Source organism: Mesoplodon bidens (genome assembly GCF_964165515.1).
Source record: "Mesoplodon bidens genome assembly, chromosome: 2".
NCBI lineage: Eukaryota > Metazoa > Chordata > Mammalia > Artiodactyla > Ziphiidae > Mesoplodon > Mesoplodon bidens.
The window spans coordinates 40,279,515-40,299,797 of NC_138177.1; the positions used below are offsets into that span (position 1 = coordinate 40,279,515).

The 20,283-nt window shown below is 44.5% G+C and overlaps 1 protein-coding gene across 1 annotated transcript in view; it reads left to right on the plus strand.

The window, feature by feature from the left end:
- Positions 1 to 463: 463 nt before the first annotated feature.
- The window catches only part of LAMC2 (laminin subunit gamma 2), a 62,151-nt gene continuing 42,331 nt past the window's right edge, over positions 464 to 20,283 (plus strand). The window contains exons 1-3 of the mRNA XM_081226480.1: positions 464 to 537; positions 690 to 907; positions 19,950 to 20,138. Coding sequence (XP_081082606.1) covers positions 829 to 907; positions 19,950 to 20,138 — 268 coding nt within the window. The 5' untranslated portion in view covers positions 464 to 537; positions 690 to 828. The remainder of the gene's footprint in view (positions 538 to 689; positions 908 to 19,949; positions 20,139 to 20,283) is intronic.

Consider the following 20,283-nt stretch of genomic DNA (forward strand, 5'->3'; position numbering starts at 1 on the left):
ACTAATTGAGCACCAAGTGCACGCTGGATACTATACTAGTTGTTAGTGATACAGAATGATACCTAGCCTAGTACAGACTGGTGGGAGGCCCACCAGTCAACAGATGACTTAATGAGTTACTAGGCCTGGTGATCAAGAGGTTATGGGGACCCAGGAGAAGAACCTTGGTCCAGCCAGGTGATGGTGAGGCATAGAATGAGGTGTCACCAGGGTGGATAGGCTGGGGTAGGGCTACTGTATTTCAGAGAGAGGTTGAGCCTAGGCTGGAGGGTAAAGGGGACCCTGTTGTGACTGTTGGAGTGGCCTGTTTTCCTTGATGTCTTTCAGACCAGAGCTGATCACAGCTGCTGACTTATTTCTGAGTTTGCACTCATGAGACTGGGCCTCCCAGTTTGAGGAAGGAGCAGGCTGCTAGCTACCTCCAAATTCTGCCCTGGACCACCCTGGGAGAGAAGGAGGGCTCAGGGGGATCTGGCACATTCCTCCAGAAGGATCCCTGGGCTGAAGCCTCTGCACCACACCCTTGGCCCAGGCCAGGTGTGCACTCTTCTTGCGGCGAGGGGGGAGCCTGGCAGCTGGGGAGAGCGCTTTTACAGCTCCGTGTGTGCTGTGTGTTTGCTTCCCGAGGGCTGGGTCCTCCTTATTCACAGGTGAGTCACACCCTGAAACACACACTCTCTTCCTGTCAGGACTGAGTCAGGTAGAAGAGTCGATAAAACCACCTGATCAAGGAAAAGGAAGGCACAGCGGAGCGCAGAGCGAAAGCTCCCAGCCGCGAGGCGCAGGGCAGCACCCCTGCAGCGGCTGACTGCGAGGCCCGGCCCGGCCATGCCTGCGCTCTGGCTCAGCTGCTGCCTCTGCTTCTCGCTCCTCCTGCCTGCAGCCCGGGCCAACTCCAGGACGCCAGGTGAGTCCCTTCCAGGAGCAACGGCGCAGCCCTGGGATGGGAACTGGCCTTTCCCTGCAGACCGTGACGGCTGCACGCACCTCCGAGGAGCCCCACTTTGTGAGGACCTCTTTAGAGCTCCCTCCTCCTGCCCCATCTGGGGCTCCTCCAGAGATTTGTTTACAATAATATTATATATTATTTACTGATACTATATAAAGCTGTCTGATTCTTAAAATATGAAGCCAATAGGTCGTGCCAAACCAGGGTTTTCCTTGCTTTAAAATTGTTCCTTCTTGATTGCTTTTTTGATCAAAGGGCTTCTGTTTGATCAGTAATAGCAAAACATGTTGGTATATAAATTCGATTCCCCATGTGTGTTTTTACTGATGGGATTTGGGTGAGAATGCTTTCTGTGACTGTGAACCCCACAAAGATTGAAAAGGAATCTCTTCAGTCATCCTTCTGGAATTCCCGTTTCTTTGGGATGGAAAATGAGTTAAGAGTCTTAACAATGCTTTAATTTTGCATAACATTACTTTTTATAGTACTTTCACATAATATGCATTCAGCAGGCATTTATTGGGCACCTATGTCATAGGTCATTCGATCTTATCTAGGGCACCCAGTGGCTGTCACTTCATGAGAAGTTCAACTCCTATAAACAAAACTTTCTGGGCACCTAGCAATGGTTTACTGTATGCATGTGTCAGCTATGACAACACATAAAGGGTGTTTTCCTTAAGTTTTACTTAGTGGTCACTTAGTTTTACCAATGATATTTGCCTGTGTAATTACCCCAAATTCTCAGGTTTATTTTTGCTTCTTGTATCTGATGGCATTTCAATAATTATCTCAATAGGTCCAAGAGCCATCTTCACACATGTGCATGTGTGAACATGGGACTAGGTTCATGGGTACATGGAATTATCTTAGATATTTCAATTAGTACTTTGCAGTCTGGGTGATGCTGCCTGAATTGTATTTGAATGGCATGAATGTTTTAGCGTGTGTTTGAATGCATTTGATAGTCTTTTTTTGTTCCTAAGATAATATTGGAATTAAGTTACAACCCATCATCCTTGACTACCATTTAAAAACCACTTATGAAAATGATCATGTGGGTTAGAGTCCCTCAGAATAAATAACTTTAACCTAGTGAGAAACATCCTAAAAGTAAGAACAGTCTTTGAGTATTAGAATTCAGAGGAACTGCTTATGGATCAAATACTAGAATTCCTTGGTTTAAAAAAAGAAAATATGGAAATGGATTTGCACAAAGCTACATAAGCAGCTACTGGCAGAGACACATCTGGCACTTGATCCAGTGGTTCTTAGACTGGAACTTTAGGGACCACATTATAAAAGTAATAAAGGGGGGCTTCCCTGGTGGCGCAGTGGTTGAGAGTCCACCTGCTGATGCAGGGGACACGGGTTCGTGCCCCGGTCTGGGAAGATCCCACATGCCGCGGAGCGGCTGGGCCCGTGAGCCATGGCCGCTGAGCCTGCGCGTCCGGAGCCTGTGCTCCACAACGGGAGAGGCTGCAACAGTGAGAGGCCCGCGTACCAAAAAAAAAAAAAAAAAAAAAAAAGTAATAAGGGAACAAGTTACATATGTTTTATATAATGAGTAACTATTGAAGCATTTTCCTTTTTTGGCTATAGCTGAGTGTATGTGTGTGCGTTAGCATTAGATAACAGAAACAAATATGTAGGGTGATGAATTATTTTATAAAATAACTGTTTAATAAACTGTTTAATAAAATCAGACTCAGGAGGACAGAGTTTGGACTCTAACTTCTCAAGGATGGACAAGCTCTGAGTATTCCATCCACATCATTAAGTCAGAAGCAGTGTTTAGGTTCATTTCCAGACTTTCCCCTTCCTTTAAGACAGGCCACTTAAAATACTAGGCTGCCTCCTCAAAGGGCTTCATTTGGGGCTCAATGAGAGTGTGAAAAGTTTGTGTTAGGCTAGAGCACTCATGCTTTCCCATTTATGGGATCCTGTGATGTAGTGGGAGTTGGACCGAAAGTATGGTGCTTGCCACCTCCCAAAGTGACCTGCATCTGTGCACCTCTGCGAGTCTAAAGCAGTGATATTGCTTCCTGGGTGTTCCCTTGCAGGTGAAATTATGGTGTTTGTTAGATATAATCAGAGTTGGTCTCAGCTAAAGCACAGGTTTTAGAGTCAGCCTGACCTGGCTTCAAAATTTGGCTGATTCACTTACTAGTCCCTTATTCGTAACCATTCAGGTTCCTCAGCTGCTTGGAGTCTGTTCTTTGCCTGTTAAGTGGAGGCAATAGTGCTATGTATCCTTACAGGTCTGTTGAAAGGATGAGATATTACTGTAAAGTGCCTTAAAATGCCTAGAACCACGTTTCTTCAAAAGGTCTGATGCTGGGCTTCCCTGGTGGCGCAGTGGTTAAGAATCCGCCTGCCAATGCAGGGGACACGGGTTCAAGCCCTGGTCTGGGAAGATCCCACATACCACGGAGCAATTAAGCCCGTGCACCACAACTACTGAGCCTGCGCTCCAGAGCCCGCGCACCGCAACTACTGAGCCAGCGCACCACAACTACTGAGCCCACGTGCCACAACTACTGAAGCCCACACTCCTAGAGCCTGTGCTCCACAACAACAGAAGCCCCCACAATGAGAAGCCCGTGCACCACAATGAAGAGTAGCCCCCACTAGCCGCAACTAGAGAAAGCCCACGCGCAGCAACAAAGACCCAATTCAGCCAAAAATGAATAAATAAAATAAATTAATTTAAAAAAAGTCTGATGCCAAAGTCTTGATATAGTGAACTCAGATGCTTAGAGGTCGTTAAGAAAGATAGAGACTCCCCTTCAGGAGCTCACAGCTGGTGTGAATGTGGGTGTAGCTCCAATGGTCTGGATCATAGTTCACTTGGAGAGGTGCGACTGGAGAAGGGAGATAGGAATGAGACTAGAACAGGAATGAGACTAGAAATGTAGCCAAGAATCTGGTTGTGAAGAGCCTTATGTACCAGTCTGCGCCATTAGGTTGGTACCCTGTAAGCAAAGAAGAGTTACGGTTGCAGATGTTTTGTAAGTGGGGTGGGTGTGGTCAGATTCATGTTTAAAAGATCACTCACTTAAGGGCTTAGAGGATGGAGTTGAGCTAGGAGAGGCAAACAAACAGCCATTGCAATAATCCAAATGAGAGGTGATGAGGGCTTACCTCATGGTGGTGGAATAGTAAAGAGGAAACAGATCACAGAGACATTTAGAAGGTAAAATTGGAAGAATTTGGTGATCCAATGAGTGTGTGCGTGTGTTAGGGATAATAGTATGGGAAAATTGTGAGAAATGAGGAAGAGTCCAAGATGGCTCCAAGGCTTCAGGCTTGTGTAGTTGGTTAGACAGTGATGCCGTTAAAGGAAATGAGGACTATAAGAGACGATCAGATTTGGGAGCGAGGCTGGGCAATGGATGAAGTGAAGGAAGTGAGTTTCTGTGGGGATCTGTTGTATTTGAGATGCAAGTGGGGGTGTCCAGTGAACAGCTGGAGCTATGATTTTGAAATTTAGAAGAAATTCAAACAATATAAAGTTGGGAGCCCAAAGGTGGAAAACAAAGCCTCGACAATAGATAAGACTACCCGGGACAAAGAGGCAAAAGAAACCTCAACACTCAACAAGGAGATGGAAGAACAGAGAAGGAGAACAGGTGGAAGGGGCACTGAGGCTAGAGGAGAATCAAGAAAGAGGAGGGGGCTTCCCTGGTGGCGCAGTGGTTGAGAGTCCGCCTGCCTATGCAGGGGACATGGGTTCGTGCCCCGGTCCGGGAAGATCCCACATGCCGCGGAGCAGCTGAGCCCGTGAGCCATGGCCGCTGAGCCTGCGCGTCCGGAGCCTGTGCTCCGCAACGGGTGAGGCCGCAAAAGTGAGAGGCCCGCATACCGCAAAAAAAAAAAAAAAAAGTATTGTAAAACTAACTGCTCTCATGTAATATGAGAGATTTTGAAAAGACTTAAATATGGCCTTATATTCACCTTATATTCTAGTATGTATAGTAAGTGGGAGTATAGAATTGGGTTGGAGTGTAAGCTGGAGATTCCTATGTAAGCTTAAATTCTGAGTACCCTGAACTGGGGGCAGCCACTGGTTTAGCTCCACTGATCCAAGAAGCTGAGGATGAATGTTAGTTTGTGATCAGTGTTTATGGGAAAGTCAGGAGCATGAAATTAAGATGTTGAGGCCATCCTGGGAATATTTTTCCCATTTACGTTCTTAGTGGCTCAACTATATTGACATTTTTTTTCCTAGAGAAATTTGCAAGGACAAGACTTGAACCATCTATTACAGACCAGTGTAGAAATAGGAGCTCCCTAGATCCTGGAATACTCTAATTTAGTCACAAATTAGACCTAGCAGATTACTGAATCATTACTGAGCTGTGTTCTAATATAACCCCCAGGTACATGATGTAATATTTGAATCACACCCAAAGCCAAAAGCTGAGTCTCTTCTGTGTCTCTGGGTGACTGTATGTCTGTATATGTGCCTCCCCAACTAACATGTGCTTCCTTATGTCGTGAAAGAAGAAAAGACTGGTTCTTTCTCTAACATTGATCATGTGAGGACTTCTGCAGTATCAGAGGAAGGTGGAGACCAATTGGGCAAATGTACACATATCCTGGACTTCTTCAGGCTTGTCGACCACTTACAGAAACCCAACTGTTTCTTTTCCAGGTTTTATTTTTAATTCACTGTGTGAATATGGATACTCGTATTCTAAAAAAAAAATTAAATGGCAACCAAATAATTTCCCACACTTAAACATTAGAAAGATGATGAAATCTTTAGCTGCACTTATATGGGGTATTTCTTACAAAAAGTTTTGCATGTTTCACCACTTTCTTCTCTTATTACATCATGGAACTAAATGAGAATGGCCCTTAAGGGTTCTCTTTTATAGTTAAGGAAAATGACTCTCAGAGAGGCAAAGCAACTGTCCAAATTCTCATGGTTGGTTATAACAGAGCTGAGCTCCGGCATGTATGACCCTCATTTATAGACTGGAAAATTGAGGCACAGGAAAATGATTGCCTTGACCAGAGCCAGGCAGTTAATAACAGGATCAGATTTCAACTGCTAGTTTAATTTTCTTTAACAAGATATTCCCTTGGCTTATTTCTCATTCTTTTAAAGAATTTTCATTTAAATCAATTTTCAGAACTGATGGAATCTTGATGTATTATAAGAATATCCCTTATGCTTCTAGATGGGACATCTGTTCAGACATCTCTATTTATGTGAGTCAATAGAGTGGCCTTTCCTTTAAAAATGTCAGCAAACAGCAGGTTAAAACCAAGCACAAACTCCAGTCCCTGCAGCCCTGATAAGAGAACAGATTTCAGACTACCATGTTTCCTCTTCTCTTTGTTCAACTCTGTTTATAGATTATCACACAGCTTGGAATTGACCAAGTGGCTCAGGACAGTTGAGGGACAGCAATAAGCCTTTCTGCTTCACCTGTCAATGTTTTGAATTTATTTATTTGTTTGTTTGTTTGTTTGTTTGTTTGTTTATTTTTGGCTCTGTTGGGCTTTGTTGCTGTGCGCGGGCTTTCTTTAGTTGTGGTGAGCGGGGGCTACTCTTAGTTGCGGTGCACAGGCTTCTCATTGCCGTGGCTTCTCTTATTGTGGAGCACGGACTCTAGGCACGCGGGCTTCAGTAGTTGTGGCTCATGGGCTCAGTAGTTGTGGCTCGCGGGCTCTAGAGCGCAGGCTCAGTAGCTGTGGTGCACAAGTTTAGTTGCTCCGCGGCATGTGGGATCTTCCCACACCAGGGCTCGAACCTGTGTCCCCTGCATTGGCAGGCGGATTCTTAACCACTGCGCCACCAGGGAAACCCCTGAATTTATTTAAGCATCGTTGTGCCCAGAGGTATTTTCTCTCTCTGCTGGAGACTATTGGTATATATTTTGAAGTCTTTCAGTTTCACAGCCAGAGCATTGACCATTAAGCTTCATACATATTTACTGCTCTTTCAAATCGCTACCCGTTTTGCTCTTGAAGAGAGGAAACTCCTAACGTTTAAAGATCATTTCTCATTTCAATAGGCTGGTCTACTTTGTGAGAGCAGTGGATCCAACAGCATCCCAAAGCTGCCGCTCTTGCCTCATCCAGGGGGTTGTACGTGGGACATGGTAGGAGGGGGTCTTCATGTGCTGAGATCTGAGGGGAGAGAACCCAGGCCACAGATGACCTAGCGTGGGAAATGACAGCAGAGCAGCAGCCCATTTGTCTGACTGGGATGCAGGACACGTTGCTCCCACTCCTTGCTGGAGGCTTCATGGTCCAAACTCTTCTTAGAATATTTGTTACTTCTCTTTATGGTTGATGAAAATGGCTGGGCTCCTAAAGACCATTTAATTCATTCTTCTGTCTTTAGGCAATATAATTTTAATTTATTATTTTCAAATGGAGTTTTTTCAGCAATGAATCTTTAAGGAAGGTCTTATAAATGCATTCCATACTTTTTCCAAAGTTGTAATGTACATGAATTACCACGTTCTTTTGGCAAAACTAAGAACTCTAGTGGTGCATAGTAAGCAGGCACATACCTAAATGTGTGTATCTTTGTGAAGGAATGTAGTGATAGCAAAAAATCTGTGGCTAATCTCCTTGTACAAAAATGTCTTGTTCATAAAAGCAATGAAAGGTTTAAAGAGGAAGAATCATTAGGTAACTTTTTTTTAAGGAGCCAACAAAACACAAATTTAAGCAATTGAAAAACCACATTTAATGTATACTCCGAAAAGCATTTCAGTACAAGTCAGAATTGCCTTTTAAACTTTTCTTTATTCAGACTCGTCATACATGATTTCTTTCCTTTTGGTCCTCATTGCTTCAGGGGCCACCTCTAGCTGTCCTGGACTCTCTAATATCCTTTACTTCAGCTGCTTCTTAAAGGGACATATGACACCTTTTCCTGGGCCATGTAGCAAGTGCTCAAAGAACACTATGCTCTTTGATTAACAGTCAGATGTGCTTTCTGTACTGGGATGCTTTTCTTTACAGATGATCTCATGGAGATATAGAAATTTCTACAGCAGTTTCTGTGGTCAGAATGGTGTAGGGTTACACGCGGTGATAGAATCCGCACTGCGATCACCGTTGATCACACCCTGTAGCTGACACCAGCTGTCTTGGAGTCGAGCCCTTAAAGACGCCGGGTGTAAGAGAAGGGAGCCTCTCCTGTGTCCCTTGTGTCCTAACCTCTTCCCTCTCACCTTTGCTACTCAGACAAAAATTGGCATCCCCAACCTCTCTGTTCACTGGGGTTTCTTTCCCTCTCCCCACTGTCTGCCTGGGCCCTGGTGGGGTGTTAGGGAAGACATCTCCAGGTGTGGTCTCCTGGTCTAGTCCCCACCAGGCTGAGTCATCCACAGTCCAAGTGTGCCATTTCTAAGTCTAGGTTATAATAAAATGTGCTATGAACTCTTGATGCAAATAGGTGACTGCTTTTAAGCCATAGTCATTCAAAAGGAAAATGTGGTGATCTAAGTTTCATTGACTCTTGATGACTTAGAGTTGAAACGATTTGTCCGTGTTCTAGCCTTCAAAATTGCCCATGCGATTAGAACACCGACTTCTGTTGTTCCTCTCCTCAGAGCACTTCACGTCACAGGCTAACTTGCACTGCTTGGACATTTACACGTCCAGGGAAACAAACGATCAGGCAGGATAGGGCACCAGTGGTCCTGGCTGTGCTGGCCTATAAGACAGCTGTGAAAAATGTGAGGCAGAGAAAGGAATTCAGTTAAAAAACTCTTAGCGAGGGACGTGCCATTTCAGTTTTCTTATTCTATTTAGAAAACATATTGTGACAGACCTGAAGAATCTGAAACTGGAAGCAGGTCACACATCAAACCATAAAATTCAAGATCACTTTAAATGATGAAATGTTCAGATTTTGTTTTAAAGTATTTACCCAAGCTGAGAAACATATTAAGCTTTGGAAAGAAAAATCTCATGGAGGAGGTTTTAAATCTAAAAAATATGAGCATTTTCATCTTTTTATCATAATTTAAGAAAAATACTCACCCTGTCATCCTGAGTATCTCTGATTTGGAGGTAATTTCAACAAGTGCTTTTCTTCTGAAAATGAGCATCTGTCAGGTTTTTTTAGAGTATACCATTCTCACCTTTACTTTTAGTCACCATTTTCTATCTAGTTATTTACATTTGGACTTCCTAATGAAAGGCCTCATTATAGCTGACTTCCTGGAGGTGAAGTTTGCTATCTTTGAGCAGAAAAGGTTGTCAGTGTACATAAGGCCAGTTCTTTGACTCAGAGGAAGGGAATGATATCTAAATAATAATAAATGAAGATTGAATTTTTAGCATAACTTCTTTGAACAAACCAAAGGTAAGAGAATGGTTGAGGTTGGGTAGCCCCAATCCACATCTCCCCACCAGGATGCTTGTCCTCTGCAGCAAGAATTTTAAGAAACAGAGGAAGTCAAGACCTAAAATGAAATATAAGTGAAATGAATGGCAGGGAGATGAGGAGGTCCCAGTGGGGAGTGTTATGTGAAAGTAGTCTGGAAAAGTAGATAGGATTAGGCCGTGGAAGTCTTTGTAGGCAATGTTAAGGAGTTCTGGTCTTTATCCTAAAAGTAAAGGAAAGGTGCCAGAGAGTTTGAAGCAGGGAGGTATTGGTAAAATTTGTATTTGGAAAAGTTTTTCTGACTACTGAGTGGAGGGAGGCAAGAGAAGTTGCAGGGGATCCAGTTATGAAGCTTTGCAGGCAAGTGGTGGCTGGGGTTTGGTGTAGAGTGGCCATAGTGGAGATAGAGTTGGGTGGACTTGAGTTATGTAGACAGTTATATCAATAAAGTTGGGAGTTGAATAGAATAGAGTCAAGCGAGAAAGATGGAGACCCTATAAGGATAGTTCCCAGCTTTCTGATTTGAAGGGATGACAATCACAAGTTTGGTTTTAAACATGTTTTGTGTAAACAGCTTTTGAGACAATCAGCTGGAAATGTAAAGTGGATGACTGGGCATGAGGGTCTAGAGTTGAGAATGAATTCTGAGCCAGGAAAGTATCTTGGCATGTCAATACCCGTTGTGCTTATTGAAGCCCTTGGCTTGGATGAGAGAGTTCTTCAGTGAGAGGCATGGAAGTTCAGGACTGAGCCTTGAGGACCACCAACACTTCGAGTTGGGGCAAGGAGAGGATCCCGCAAAGACTTGGATGGGGCAGGGGGTGAGGGTCATAAGCCAAGGGGAAGTACAGTACAGTACAGCATCACAGTATCCGAGGGAAGAGAGTTTCAAAAAGGAAGGAGAGAGAAAAACATTCAATGTCTCAGAAAGGGAATGCGGGGCACAAAATACCAGAAATGAAACACAAGGCACACACCTTTCCTCTAAGTAAGGAAGAGAATTGAGCACTGTTTCTAAGTGGTTTATACGTGGACTCATCCACAGGAGATTATGGGCAACTTATTATAAACTTGCTGCTGTTTCACTAAATCAGTATTAGTGCACTGAGCAGCTGACATGGTAGCAAGAGCAGCAAAGCTCAGTGTAAGAGCAGCCAGCACACACTGTCAGGTTCAAACATGACGATCAGATTCCTAGCTCCTGAGATAGTCCCACACAGCAGCCAAGTACACTACCTGTCAAGGCTGCCTGATCACGGCAAACTGATCTCATGGTCTCACGCCTGCCTCCTCCCCTCGCCCCTCCTCCCGCGCAGCCCTAGGCGTGCTGCCCTTTGAGATGGCAGCTCCGGGCTCACACACAGAGGACAGGCAGTCCTGGCACAGAAATAGTTCATCCGGTGAGAGCAGCAACCTGAAAGTCTCAGACAACTCCTTCTAACAAAGTATCACATTCCTCTCACAATTCTTTCTGTTCTCATCTCACCACGTATTTTTTGGGGTACAGACATTAGTTATTTTACACTGAATGCCATATATCTAGACAATGAGAACTCTATGTATTGTGTTGAGAAAATTTCATATTGGGTCCCTAGAGTCCTGGGGGATTTCTGTAAGTTCCAGTTCTTGTTTGGCTTTTCTTAGAGTCAGACTGCCTGCTATCCTTCTAGCTAACCAATCCTTCCAGCCAGCCATTCATCCACCAGTCACAGTCTCAAGCCCTGTACTAGCTACTATGGGGTACAAAAGTGAGAAATGCTATAGAGGAAGTAAGTCATGTACGCAAATAGTGATGACTCAAGATATAGTGATAAGTGCCAAGAGAGAGATGGGGATGAAGACCTGTGGGCATCCAGAGGGAGAAGCTCTTAAAGGGTTATCAGTAGAGACCGAACACCATCTAATTTATGTTCCTAAGATCTCTCTGGCTGCCGCATAGGTTTAGGGAGGGTGTGAGCAGGTAGTGCCCAGGCAAAGAAAAGAGCAAGCCTAAAGGTCCGAGGAGGGAAAGAGCTTGGTGCATCCCAGGATTCGTGGGTGCGAGGGTCTATGTGTTGGAGTCCAGTGAACAAGAGCTAGAAAGAGGACCGAGGTCAAGTTGGAGAGGTCAGCAGGGCCAAATCTTCAGGGTTTTTGAGAGGAGTTTGGATTTGAAATTTTGTTGTTACTGTTAGAACACTAAAAACATTGATGTTCCATCATAGGAAAGTGGAAATTAGATCAGCTTGGTGAAAAACAGAGCTGTGCTTTTTTACATTTAGGACAATAGAAAGAGGATCTGCTTGTACACAGTTGACCATATGAATGCCAGATTGTTGAAACGTTCTTGTAATTGCTTGTAACGTTTCCTCTGGGGAATTTAAAATGAGGTCTTGATGAACTGCAGCCACTGATGCTGATTATACCAAGACCTTGCCCCAAGTACAACCCTAGGAAATATTTTCAGTTTCCTTTCATTCTCCGAAGGATACAGCTTGGAAACGGCCTTTGCCCCTGAGCTTCCTGTCCTGACCCGTTAGAGTTGTGTGTTTGAGCGAGGGTGGGAGTGTTAGGTGAGCCTGAGGCAGTCCACACACGTTGCTGCATTGTTTGTAGAGTTTCCAACTCCTGGATCTTCCTCCTGGAGGGGAACGTGGGTGGTGGTGGGCAGATCAGCCTGTGTCTGGCTGCCCAGCAGGCTTTTCTAAGAAGCACCTTGAGGGTCAGTGATGGTATGCTATTATAGTTACTATGATAATAAATGCTTAAGTGCCAAAGAAGCAGTACACATCGGAGTCAGACACAATTACCACCCAAGCTTTACTAGACTGAAAGAAATACATGAAAATCAGTGAATGATTCGGTTTATGCAGGGCTTGAGGTGAACTTGATGAATCTCGCTCCTTTAGCTGTGGAGATCATCCCCGCTGACAGGGCAAAGATTTCATGAAGTAGAGTGAGGGGGTGGAGAGAGGAAAAGACAAAACCTTGAAGAGATGTCCCTAATTTGGAAAGAGTACCATACAAATGAATAGTCAAGTAAGAGTAGTGGGTAGGACCTGGCTCCCATGATACAGAGTTCAGTGAAACAGGGAGAAAGATCCTGCTGCTTTTAATTCTTAGACCCTATAAGGCTTCAGGTCTATTCAGGGTCTGAGTCTGATTTGTTTCTATATTTTCTGGTACAGTGATAGTTTAATGCCAGGTCCTGGACCCGTACCTGTCCATGGTGAAGTGAGGAAAACAAGGATAACATGATGAGTATGTGACAAAGCCCAGTAAATGTCAAATAAGTATATATTTAATGTCTTATTTGACGAAATAAAACATTGCAACTCCCTTTATTGAAATCTTGCTGGCGCAGGACTATAGAAATCTTGCCGGCTCAGGGCTTCCCTGGTAGCACAGTGGTTAAGAATCCACCTGCCAATGCAGGGGACACAGGTTTGAGCCCTGGTCCGAGAAGATCCCACATGCCGTGGAGCAACTAAGCCTGTGCACCACAACTACTGAGCTTGCACTCTAGAGCCCGTGAGTCACAACTACTGAAGCTCGCTCACCTAGAGCCTGTGCTCCACAGCAAGAGAAGCTGCTGCAATGAGAAGCCTGCACACCGCCATGAAGAGTAGCCCCGGCTCGCCGCCACTGGAGAAAGCCCGCGTGCAGCAATGAAGACCCAACACAGCCAAAAATAAAAATAAAATAAAAAAAGAAAGGAATCTTGCTGGCTCACGAAGTCCCAGTGTCTAAAATGAATGAAATAAATGTACATCTCATTGAGAACAGAAGGAAGGAGAAAAAGGAGTAAAAATCAGTTAAACAAAATCTATCAGTGAGGTCCTTTGGAGAGAAAGGGGATTTATCCAGAGAGGGAAAGGAAAATCTGCAAAAAAAGGACAGGTGAATAGTTTGATACATTTGTTATAGAAATAATTCATGATAATTTAAAACATCGTGCCTGATAGACAAATAGCCAAAGATCATGAACAGACAGATATCAAAGTAGAGATAAAATAGTAAACCAGCATATGGCACTTTTCAACCCTCCCTTCCTACTCACTTGACCCACCTCCAGCTACCTATTTCCTTTCACTGCTTTATGTATTTCTCCTTAACAAATATTGCTATCCCCATATTCTCCCTATATTATTTACCTTGTTTATTTTCTTTTCCTCCAATTCGCATGAAAACTCCATGAAGGCTGGAACATCTATTTGTTTTGTCTACCTCTAAATCCCCAGTGCCTAGAACACTGCCTGGCACATAGATGCTCAATCTATATTTATTGGATGAATAGACCTTGACAAATGATTCCCAGCCGACCCAGGACACGTCCAAGACCCCCATCTATATACTTCCATCACTTGCTTTTGTGTCAAGGCTCCCTGATGGAAAGTAGACAACATATTTATAAAATTTACAGCTGACCCCAAATTTGGAAGAATAGCAAGTAGATTACAAAATAAAAATGAAAAAAATTCTAGACATAAAATTGAACAAGGCTAAACATAAGGGAAGGAAAGTATAATTAAGAGCATTTTTAGCAAATCCTCTTGTTTTAAAGTGTATTATAGGTGTGTATTTAGGTCTGTGAATCTAAATAAATCATAATATAAGTTACCAAGAAAGGCTATTTTCTGGATTGGGGTTGTATGGAGAAAAGTGTCCCCTCAATTAACAGGGAAGAGAGTAACTGCTAAATATTGGTATTTTTGTTTTTTTTTTTTTTTTTTTTTTTTTTTACTTTTTTTTTGTTTGGCTGCTGCCTCGCAGCATGCAAGATCCTTAGTTCCCCCACCAGGGGTCGAACCCGTGCCCCCTGCATGGAAGCATGGACTCTTAACCACTGGACCGCTAATGAAGTCCCTGGTATTTGTATTTTTTTAAAAATTTTTTGGCTGCATTGGGTCTTCGTTGCTCCGCGTGGGCTTTCTCTAGTTGCGGCGAGCGGGGGCTACGGTGCGTGGGCTTCTCATTGGTGGCTTCTCTTGTTGCGGAGCACGGGCTCTAGGGGTGCGGGCTTCAGTAGTTGTGGCTTGTGGGCTCTAGAGCGCCGGCTCAGTAGTTGTGGCGCAGGGGCTTAGTTGCTCCACGGCATGTGGGATCTTCCCGGACCAGGGATCGAACCCATGTCCCCTGCCTTGGCAGGCAGATTCTTAACCACTGCACCACCAGTGAAGTCTGGTATGTGTATTTTTAAAGCATGTCCAGACGTATGGGGCCACATGGAGTCCTGAAGATGGTAGAAACACATCTAGGGGTTTCCTGAAGTTCAAGAGAACTTTGATTTGTTCATTAAAAATGAACTTTCATTTGTTCATTAAAAATACCTCAAACACCTACTATGGACCGGGCACTGTGCCATACAGTAGGGCTTTATATTTCCTCCTCTAAAGCATGAGATGTATTTTCAGCGTGTTAGAAAAGCAGAGTCCAGTGCAAAGAGTTGCCCTTGGACACAGCTTTATTATTTCTTTCTTTCTTTATTTATTTGCGGTACGCTGGCCTCTCACTGTTGTGGCCTCTTCCGTTGCGGAGCACAGGCTCCGGATGCGCAGGCTCAGCGGCCATGGCTCACGGGCCCAGCTGCTCCGCGGCACGTAGGATCTTCCTGGACCAGGGCATGAACCCGTGTCCCCTGCATCGGCAGGCGGACTCTCAACCACTATGCCACCAGGGAAGCCCCACAGCTTTATTTTTTTTTAATTTTAAAAATATTTTTTGGCCAACCTTTAAAAATCAGTAGATTTCATACCCAAAGCCAGACTTCTGACTTTAAAAAACATAAGTGGAAATGCTGATTACAATAGGCATCATTCCCATGGGGCTACCATTGGCTGGGGGTGAAGCGCTGCTTCTTCCTTTAGCCCTTTTGTCAGCGTCCCCACTGCTTCTCGTTGCCTTGCTACTGGCCTGACAGTGCCCTTTGGCAACCAACGTGTCCTGGTAGTGGCTGGGCAGAAATCAGTCACAGAATAAAAAAGGCCAGTCACAAGCTGTAGGAGGCCCATTTTATTAAGCCCAGTTGCAAGAATATTCTGGAATTTGAAAAATAAAGATTTTTTTTCCAGCAGTGAGAATAAATAATAATTGCTCTTAGGAAAGTTAGTCTAAATTTGGGAGATGACTTGAGAGAGGCCATGTTTCACATGCATCAAGGACAGAAAGGATTATTCCATGCCAAAGGAGGAAACTCTCCTCAGTCTCTGGGTGTGAATGTTTGGAAGATTCGATAGTGAGCCAAGTGTAGTGCAGCTAAGTGTTGAGCTCAGCGCAGCCTGGTAACTTCAGAGTCCCACAGGCAAGGCTGGAGAGAGTTTCTTCCTGGCATTTTCACATACTGCAGATACAGGCGGCCAATACATTCCCTAGGCCTGAGGCCCACAGGTCCCCTCACTCCAGCCTGCATAACCCTGGGCTTAAAGGGAAGCCCATTTGAGAAGAGGAGGGTAGCTTAGCAATAGGTTTGTAGCTGAGTTCCAGAGTGGAGATGCTGGCTGAAGCCCTCCCTTACTGGAACTATACTGCATCTCCATTGAAGGCTGTGAATTTAAAAGAGGAACATCAATTCTTGCATAGTAGAGCTTTAAAGGAGAAAGGATAGAAGGAGAGGGAAATGGTTTAAAAAAAAGATTATAACAAGGTTATCTATTTTTAAAATAGTGCTCTAAAAATATATCATTTCCTTATGAAATTAACTACTACCAGCAAAAAGTTTGTTCTGAATAAAAAAGACACAATGGGGCTTCCCTGGTGGCGCAGTGGTTGAGGGTCTGCCTGCCGATGCAGGGGACAGGGGTTTGTGCCCCGGTCCGGGAGGATCCCACATGCCGCGGAGCGGCTGGGCCCATGAGCCATGGCCGCTGAGCCTGCGCGTCCGGAGCCTGTGCTCCGCAGCGGGAGAGGCCGCAACAGTGAGATACCCGCGTACCGCAAAAAAAAAAAAAAAAGAAAAAAGACAATGAAAAGTTCGTAATTATTTTGAGATTGCTCCCAAAAGTCATCTGGGGTAGAGATCCCGCTGGGTATCGTCACAAGGATCTCTGGCTGGTGAATTTAGCTCCTAATTGTGCCTAATGAGGTACCTGGTAGAAATTTCACAGCACATGACAGCTGTGTGGCACATCTGTTAGAAATCCAAAAAAACAAATTGGTTACACAAACATTCTTTGGGAAAGTTTCAGCTTAACACCAGTTCTGTGAAAAAGCCCTGGGAGTTTGAATTGAATGCAAACTTCATATGCTTTGAGTTTAATGAAAATGTTAGGCTCATCCATGGAATTATAATGTCTGGTCCTGTTGTAAGCTGAGCTGTTCAAACCACACTTGAAGAACTGTAGTAAGTTCTGGTCAGTTAAAGAAAGATAATGAAAAGTAGAGTTTGTTCCTAGGAGGGGCATCAAGAAGAAATCATGACCTGGGAAATGGTTGAAAGTCTTGGAGGTGACAGGTCTCCAGTTTAACCTGAAGAAGAAAAGACTAAAGAGGGAGATGCTCTAACTATCTTCTGATACTCAAGGACTTGGCTGATGCAGTACCTTGTAAAACAGTGCCTGAAAGAAACACCTGATGAGTACATAAATAAATGGAGAAGAGAGTAGGTATGCCAGCGTGTGTGCCTGTGTGTGTGTGTGCGCGCGCACGCGCATGTGTATGTGTGGTTTTCCAGGGAAGAACAGAACACATGGTAAAAATTACAAGAAGGGAGGCAGATTTAAAACTGCATAAAAATAATTTGTAATAACCAGTGCTGTTTAAGGAGGGATGGGACATCTTACTAGATTAGGAAGAATTCTAGAAGGGTCTGAGTAATTCTCTATGAGGGAGTTATAGAAAGAATACCTACATGCAATGGCAAGCCAGCTCTTGGAGGCATAGGGATAACATAGAAAGGTGAGGGCATTGCAATTGGACAGACCTGGGAGCAATTACATCCTTGCCACTTAGCTGTGTGACCTTAGGTGAGACACCTACCCCCTCTAAGCATTCATTTCTTCATCTGTTGACTGGGGATAATTAAACCCATGTTAAAGTGTTACTGTGGGAATGAACTGAGCTGCTGAATGTAAAGTCCTAGATATAGAGTGGGCTCTAGATAGATGTTCTTGACTTTGCCTAGATTAGGTGGCATCCAAAGGCGTAAGAGAGTGTTTTAGGAGCTCTTGCAAGGAAGTCACTTAGGTGACTTCAGATATACTTAGTCACCTTTGCCACCTTTGTGCCTTCAGAGCTGACCCAGCCTGCACAGGGCAGCTGCTCCATACATGTTGGTACATTTGCTGACTTTTTAAAGTCAGTACTCTGGGTAAGTCATGGCCCTGGGCACTGCCAGAGACAGGCTATCACTGGGGTTGCATGGCCAATGGAGACAGTGTGTCTGGGGGAAAGAAAGTGGGTTTTGGCATCAGACAGAGGTTCAAATCCCAACTCTCCACTGGCTCAAGTTACTTAACCTTTCCAAGCTGCATTTTTCTCATCTACGGCAATGCCTATTTCATGTGAGTTAGGGGTGAAATAGCACAGATGAAGGACTTGATGTTCTTTTCTCAGTGGGGTCCTTTCAACAATCCAGGGAGGCACATAATGAAGACTGAATTTCTGAAAGAAGAAATAAGATTCAGAGAGTTGAAATGATTTGCCTAAGGAATTAGTAGAACCGGTATTTGATACCATTTTTTTACCTCAAGGCTCATCACCTTTTCCAAACCATGGCTGACCCTTTTTTTTTTTTTTTTTGGCGGTACGCGGGCCTCTCACTGTTGTGGTCTCTCCCGTTGCGGAGCACACGCTCCGGATGCGCAGGCTCAGTGGCCATGGCTCACGGGCCCAGCCGCTCCGCGGCATGTGGGATCTTCCCGGACCAGGGCACGAACCCACGTCCCCTGCATCAGCAGGTGGACTCTCAACCACTGAGCCACCAGGGAAGCCCTGACACATTTTTTGAGCGTCTGCTGTGTGCCAGGTACAATACTAAGGATTTCCCCTGTTACCTCATTGGTGGTTTCAGTCCCACATGGAGATGTTAGTCACGCCATGAATCTCTTTGGAACGTGCACAGGATAAACTTTCCTAGACACTTGGGGAAAGTCATTCTTAATGGGACTATGGTTCTTTTTGACACCTGGCTTTGGGAGAGACACTTATGGCAGTGAGAGGGGAGGAAATACCTGTCCAGACAGTCATATTAGCGCCTCAAGAAAAGGGAACCCTGCTACACTGTTGGTGGGAGTGTAAATTGGTGCAGCCACTATGGAAAACAGTATGGAGGTTCCTCAAAAAACTAAAAATAGAATTGCCATATGAGTCAGCAATCCCACTCCTGGGAGTTTATCTGGACAAAACTATAATTTGAAAAGTTACATGCACCCCTATGTTCATAGCAACACTATTTACAATAGCCAAGCTGTGGAAGCAACCTAAATGTCCATGGACAGATGAATGGATAAAGAAGATGCAGTACACGTACACAATGGAATATTACTCCACCATAAAAAAGAATGAAATAATGCCATTTGCAGCAACATGGATGGACCTAGAGATTATCATACTAAATGAAGTAAGTCAGACAGAGAGACAAATACCATATGATATCATTTATATGTGGAATCTAAAATATGACACAAATGAACACATCTACAAAACAGAAAACTACTCACAGACAGAGAAGGGACTGTGGTTGCCAAGGTGGGTGGGGAGGGATAGACTGAGTTTGGGATTAGCAGATGCAAACTATTATATATAGAATGGATAAATAACAAGGGCCTACTGTAGAACACAGGGAACTATATTCAATATCCTGTAATAAACCAACCATAATGGAAAAGAATATGAAGAAGAATATATATATATGTATGTATAACTAAATCACTTTGCTGAACACTAGAAAATAACAGAGCATTGTAAATCAACTATACTTCAATAAAATAAATTAAAAGAAATATTTGTTCCTCAGCCTTGATCATCACTGTAGGGACGGATGCTAAGGGTCCTGAACAGATGACACCATCGGCTCTTACACAGTCGTGCTGGAGTGCACAAGCTGGCAGTTCTCAGGTCTTCTCCAGCTCATAGACTTGTACTATGGGCTTGCACAGAATTTTAAAAATGAATTCCTGGGTTTCCCTGGTGGCGCAGTGGTTGAGAGTCCGCCTGCCAATGCAGGGGACGCGGGTTCGTGCCCCGGTCCGGGAAGATCCCACATGCCGCGGAGCGGCTGGGCCCGTGAGCCATGGCCGCTGAGCCTGCGCATCCGGAGCCTGTGCTCCGCAAAGGGGAGAGGCCACAAGAGTGAGAGGCCCGCGTAGCGCAAAAAAAAAAAGAATTCCTTGCAAATATTTAAATCAGGACTTTTCACGTAGAAACACACAGTAAAGATTTTGGGTTTCTCTGGAGGAGTCAGTAACACTGTCTGGCAACACTGACCTCACGTTCTCTTGGGTTCTCCCAGGCAACACCTGACCAGCACTACTTCCTTAGGTAAAGCAAGAACTCTCTCCATCATCAAGTGGTGCATTTGACCCCCTTACCTTCTGCCGTTGAGCAGTTTGAATTAATATGCAGTACCCTGGGCATCATTTGTATTCATAATAATAACACGCCCGGGAGGATTGCCCCTGACTTGCTTCCTGCTGACGATGTCTTTTTTTGCCCTGAACCTAGTCTGTGATTGCAATGGGAAGTCCAGGCAATGCGTGTTTGATGAGGAACTTCACAGACTGACAGGAAATGGATTCCGCTGCCTCCACTGCAGTGACAACACGGGTGGCATTCACTGCCAGAGGTGCAAGGAAGGATTTTACCGCCAGAGAGACAGAGACCGCTGTTTACCCTGCAATTGTAACTCCAAAGGTAGCTGGATAAAGGGGGAAAGAAAGAGGGAGGGGGGAGGGGAGAGAATGGGGAGGGTGTGAGGGGGAGGGGAGAGAATGGGGAGGGTGTGAGGGGGAGGGGAGAGAATGGGGAGGGTGTGAGGGGGAGGGGAGAGAATGGGGAG